Source organism: Alligator sinensis, unplaced genomic scaffold (assembly GCF_000455745.1).
Source record: "Alligator sinensis unplaced genomic scaffold, ASM45574v1 scaffold1295_1, whole genome shotgun sequence".
Classification (NCBI taxonomy): Eukaryota; Metazoa; Chordata; order Crocodylia; family Alligatoridae; genus Alligator; species Alligator sinensis.
In genome coordinates this window covers 1,623,059-1,629,173 of record NW_005841880.1, presented here as the reverse complement: position 1 = coordinate 1,629,173, position 6,115 = coordinate 1,623,059, and the positions used below count along the sequence as shown (strand labels likewise).

The 6,115-nt window shown below is 39.3% G+C and overlaps 1 protein-coding gene across 1 annotated transcript in view; it reads left to right on the top strand.

Annotated features, from left to right (window-relative positions):
- Nucleotides 1–6,115, top strand: part of PTBP1 (polypyrimidine tract binding protein 1) — a 29,909-nt gene that overhangs the window by 18,776 nt on the left and 5,018 nt on the right. Inside the window, exons 6-9 of the mRNA XM_006017454.3 lie at nt 795–905; nt 1,693–1,867; nt 2,624–2,701; nt 4,174–4,322. Of these exons, the coding sequence (XP_006017516.1) occupies nt 795–905; nt 1,693–1,867; nt 2,624–2,701; nt 4,174–4,322 (513 nt within the window). The remainder of the gene's footprint in view (nt 1–794; nt 906–1,692; nt 1,868–2,623; nt 2,702–4,173; nt 4,323–6,115) is intronic.

Here is a 6,115-nt window from a genome sequence, read left to right as displayed (position 1 = left end):
GGAAAGAGTCCAGTAGAGAGCAACAATAATTATTAGAGACCTGGAAACCGTGATTTATGAGGGAAGGCTAGGGATATGTAGTCAGAAGCAAAAACAGGGGATTTGATAAGTCTGCAATGTGAGTGGGGCAAAGCATAATAGTTCTAGCATTAAGTATCTGCATTGATTTACCTGCTATTGAAAGAATGGTTCGGATCTCTTGTGAAGAATCCAGTTTCACAATGTTTGCCATAAGGCTGTTAGTTGCCTCTGTTTCAATAGAGAGTTGCAAATAAGTTGACAGGTCTTTAACATAATAAAAGCATGACAGATTTTATTCCCATCCCACTGGTTAAGCAAATAACTATTCAAGGAAATTGCTAAAGCATTCCTCTTAACATGGCTTCAGTTTGCATTAAGCAAGAGAAGGGATAAAATGATGAACTTCCTGAATTTGCAAAGCCGTTTTAGGAATCCACCACTTTAACACAATCAGAATATAATTGAAACTCCATATTTTAATAAAATCCTAATTTTGTACATTGCTCTTCTGTTCTCATTTTAATTTTATAATGTACAAGTACTCTAAACGGTGCCTGCAGTATGATTGAAAAAACATAATCAAGTTTTGTGATAAAAGAGAACCTAATTACTGAATTCCTCTTAAGGAGTTTATGTAATTCCCATTGCATGTAAATTAAACTAAAGCCGATAGTTGCTTTTGTCTGCAGTTTCTCATTTTTGAGAAATTGAGTTGTTTAAATTGTAAGAGATCCAGCTATTAGAAGTAATGCATACAAACTTTTATCTTGCAGATTTTTTCTAAGTTTGGAACAGTGCTGAAAATAATTACATTCACCAAGAACAACCAGTTCCAGGCCCTGTTGCAATATGCTGATCCTATGAGTGCACAGCATGCCAAACTGGTGAGTTTATTTGCATTCACGTGCATTGAGCTTCTTAAGGACAGTTTTGTAAATCAGAGTGCTTTATGTTGGAACAGGAGATGCCTGTTGTTACGTTGGATACAGAGTACCATATTCCTAAGTCATATTCTACCCTTGATTTTACATGTTCATCCTTTGACTTTAGTGGGCATTTGTGTACAGTTGATACATTTCCACCATGAAGGTTGCATTTAAACATGACTAAACTAATTGTGTTAGGATGCAGTTAAATAACTTTGTAGCATGTGTTATCTGAATGTGCTACTTACCTTTGGTATATATATCATGATCTAAGACTTGGCATTTTGCTTCAGGTTAGTCATAGAATAGTAAGGGAAGTAGCACTGGGAGGGACTTCCAGAGGTCATCTAGTCCACGGGTTCTCAATCTGTTTTGTACTGGGACCCATTTGTTAACATCAGTGGCCAGTCCCAGCTCCCCCCAGTGCATGTGGGGCATGGGGGGCTCCAAGCAACCCCTCGCAGATGGGGGCTCTGATAGCCTGCAAGGGAAAAGCCATGGTTTCCCACGTTTTTCTCCTTTAAAGGAGAATCGGTTTTTTAAATTTGTTTGCAACCCTTTCATATATTCTTACAACCCATGGGTTGAGAAACTCTGATCTAGTCCAGCCCCCAGCCTGAGGCAGGATCATCCCTTTCCAAACCATCTCATACAAACCATAATCTAAACTCTACGTATATTCACATCTGTTCTTCAGCATAAATGTATCTCTAACAAGGTAAATGTGCCCTGGTTTTTCTTGCAGTCTTTAGATGGACAAAATATCTACAATGCCTGTTGCACGCTGCGTATTGACTTCTCAAAACTCACAAGCCTCAATGTTAAATACAACAATGATAAGAGCAGAGATTACACACGGCCAGATCTTCCTTCTGGGGATAGTCAGCCCTCTCTTGATCAGACTATGGCAGCTGCTTTTGGTGAGAAATCCTATGGAATATGATGACTTTCATAGAATCCTGCGTGGTTAGGGAGCTTCCATATCCATGTGCTATCTGCAGGTTTATCTCGCTTAGCAACCAGGTTTCTTGCACCCAAAGCTGGATTTTCTGTTTGATCCAACAGAAAGTCTGTTAAACAACTTTACCCTTTAGTGTTTTCAAGGTGTGAAAAGGCTTGGGTTAATAAGGAACACTAAAGGTGGCTGTGTTTGGAAGACAAGTGCTCTGCGTATGTGATCCCTGCCTTATTCTTTTGCAGAGGGCCTTTGCAGATGTTTTTCTGCTTTCTGTATTGTTAGTGCCACCTGCTGTTCTCTCACTGATACTGAGTGCCTGAGAGCTGGTTATACTATAGGCTTTTTTAATAAATGGTTTTGAAGTAGATACAACATAGATAAAAACGGCAGCCTTTTGAAAAGTGTATAGAGAACTGAACAGTTGATTTTTAATTGCTGTTTCAAAGTGCGGGGGAGCCTTCCAAACTAAAGCCCGAATACACCATTAATCTTCATTCAGTGGTGAGACTTCTAGAAAAAAAACTTGTGAATTGTATTAGGTTAGAAGCAGTTCTTAATTTCCTGTTATGTCCAAAAGTGATGGTTTTCCATTCTGGCCTGAGTTAAGTAAGTGCTTATCTTGAAGTGCAGATATCTCAGAGGAGATGTATTGGTTTTCTCTGAAGTGAAACTATCTGGCATGAGAGTCGTTGACTTAATATCTTACTCTGTTTACCAGGTGCTCCAGGAATAATCTCTGCTTCTCCATATGCAGGAGCTGGTTTTCCTCCTACCTTTGCAATTCCTCAAGCTGCAGGTACTGTATTTAGTAATGAACTTGAATTATTTAGCTAGTCCATGTTGCTGGCTGGCTGCTTTAAAAACAGTCCTCTTTAAAGAGCTCTGACTTCTACCAAGCAGCCAATTCAGTAAGCATCCCTTTGAGTAATTAGGCTAGAGAACATTTTAGAGGAGATGAATATTTTGAGTATTGATCCTAGAATATAGAATGGAATGATCTGCAATAAATGGTACTTGACTGGGAATGGAAGGTCCTTGAAGTAATCTGCCTAGACAATTGTGGCTGCAGTAAATAAGGCTATTTAGATAGGGGGAAGGAAAGGGCAGGACAAATGTCACATGTGCCAAAACTACTAATTACAATTGATTTAAAAAAATAAAAAATAAAAAAAATATCACATTTGGTAGGTCATCGACACTAGAATTTCAGCCTTATAGCACCTGTCTGAAAGTTTAATCAGAAACAGGAAACTACTTTTCCATTTTGTGTTTTAAATATTTCAGCTGAATAAATTTAACATGATAAATCAGTGGAGGGCACTGAACTTCAATGCTTTTCTGTTACAGATATCAAAATGGTCCATGTGCTATAATAAGGAAAAAGCCTAGTCAACCGTTCGTTCTCAAATGTCTCCGTTTTTAGGTAGTAGGTGCCTTGTTCTGAGCTTTGAATTCTAAGCACTTTGGGCTTTTGCTTATAATAAGCTCTGAACTAAGTCATGAAGCTAAGAAGGCAGTGCAGCCAAACAGAATTTGAATGTCAGTGGGTTAACGTGGGTACAAACCAAGCTGATGGCTCTTAATTCTTTGTTGATGTCGCATTTTGCAGGGTTATGCATAGGCCACCTAGATGGGTATATACCATTTATGAAAAGTGTGTAATAGACTAGTAGCTCTATCACCTAACGGGATTTAAAGCTATATCTTGTAGAGGTTGTGTGATGTGCGCTTAACATTGCAAGGTATCAGATGCTGCAGTAAGCACCCTAGAAATGCCTGTACATAAAATAAATCCTTCTCAAATGGAGCAGTGAATAATGGACGGGAATGTACAATGTCTCATTTCATCAGATGCATGGTCAAAGAGTGAAGCACTTATGGCATGCATTGGTTGGAAAAAAATCTTACAAAAATGCACTGCTTGTAGTACCTTTCCTGCATCCACAGAATCAAGGCTTTGCATTGAGACAGTTCTGCAGCCTGTGAAGTACACCAAATACTAATCCCAACCAGTTTGCCTCCAGAGGCATCTGGTATGCACCAGGCACCACAAGAGAGCAGATAAACTGTTAAAACTGAGAATTGCTTCCTGCATAGCAGCACCAGAATTGGAGGCACCTGTCCCTCTTAGAGTAAATGGTTGTTTTTAAATGGAGACATGCATGCTTTAAGAAAGGTGGGGTTAGAAGTTCTCCCTCCTGGTGCGGCTGATTACACTAGAGTACATGCTGTTAATTTCTTTACTGGTTAATATTCTTTAATTTCCAGGCTTGTCAGTTCCAAATGTTCACGGAGCACTTGCTCCTTTGGCTATCCCATCAGCAGCAGCAGCAGCGGCTGCAGCAGGACGGATTGCCATTCCCGGCCTTACTGGGGCTGGGAACTCCGTTCTGCTGGTTAGCAATCTGAACCCTGAGGTTAGTGGAGTTGTAATTTTACTTTTTTCTCCTTCCAGTTACTACTTCTTTCACTTTCTGAACACTAAGATTGTGCTGAAAGTCATTGAAAGTGAAATCTTACTATGTCCTAAAGGAAACGGCAAAACTAGCAAAGCAGACAAAAGGGGCTCTGCCGGTCCTAAACCTCAAAAGCAAATCAGTACTCTAGTCACTGAAGGAAAATGGGAAAGTCTGTCTTAAATTGAAATCTTTGCTCTTCCTTGGTTGAAAGCCAAGGGTGTTGCCTGTCTGCTCTGGTCCCATAAAACTACAAAGCCTGTCCCTTCTTCCCTTATTTGGAACCACCTACTCCCATGGATCTAGTGCCATTTGGGTCACGGTATAGCTAAAATCCTTCCCTTCCTTCCTTGGCATGTTCTGGTTTTCAGTACATTAATTCAGAACTACAGAGAGAGTTCATTCTACCCTCTACTCTTTCTGTTTTAATGTCTCGACCCCTGCCAGCTTGTCTTCATTGTACCTGTGCAGTGTTTCCTCTGCCATGTGCTCGCACATTTTATTTTTCCTTTCCAAGATTCCTTGAAGATATTTCTTAGTTATAGTCCTTAACAACTCACATTTACATTTTCAATTCCATTTATCTCATTGAGTTGAAATATTTACTCTTTTGAACGAAGCAAGTAAAATTTGGAAACAAACTGCAGCCTTTTTATTAAAAGGATTATGAGAGATCATTCAATAAGAATGAAATGGTTTTCTAAGTCAACTTTTGACTTTGTTGGATTGAAAGTGTAGACCATGTTCCAGTTTGTGCGCAGTAGAGGATGACGAGTCTTTGCTGCTTGAAAAATAATGCTTAACTGTAACTGGTAGGACTGCACATAAAATATAATCTCTACTCCATGTAGTTATAAAACTTATCAGTCATGTCAGAGTAACCATTAAACCTCTTTGCATCAAAGGGGAAGCCTGGATGAGATGAAGAATATAATAAAAATATTTAACTCCTGGATAGGATTAACAAAATTCAATCAGTATTTCAGACTGTTCTTTTCACCTGTCTGACTATCATTACTGTTTCTACAGGGCATGAAATAATATCAGTGGTACTCCTAAGGAGCTCTGGTTAGACTAGATCCTGGCCCTACTCTTAAAAACTCCTGTCATCCTGTTTCAGGAGCTGTTGGCAGTTGCTTAATCCTAGTGACTTCCTGTGCAAAACAGATTGCAAGCCCCTTAACTGACAGAGGCCTGACGTTTACAGGTTTTGGATCCATTGTGTGCCTGTTGGTGAGGGGCACGGCATGGTACTTTTTCTATGTGGATATTTAAATTGGGTTTTTGCTTCAGTCTTGTAAGTTTGACTCTACTTTCAAGCAGCAGTTTCTGAACAGTGTGCATAGCTGTTTTGTCAGAGTAGTAGTTAAACAATTATTTCATGCCTTGCATTTTTTATGAACTCTTCACTCTCCCATCCAGCTTGTCTTTGGGCTAGAGAGACTTTGATACCTGTAGTGAAGCTGTGAACTAACAGACTTAAACTTTTTCATTGCTTGTGTAATCAATGTTTTAGAAACTTACCTATGCCACAACTGGTTGGTTAAGAGACAGTATTTCTGTGGAATGACTCTAGCAATACACAAGCCTTCTTTCTAACTCTTGAAAGTTTAAACTATGAAGGAAAAAACTTTTGAGGAGGGTGGAAAGCCTGGATTTTCTTCTGCTCGACTTGGGATTTATTTTGATCACGGACTCTGTGCCAGAACAGGTCTGCATGTTAACTTAATACAATGTTCTGGGAAGAAAGGCTT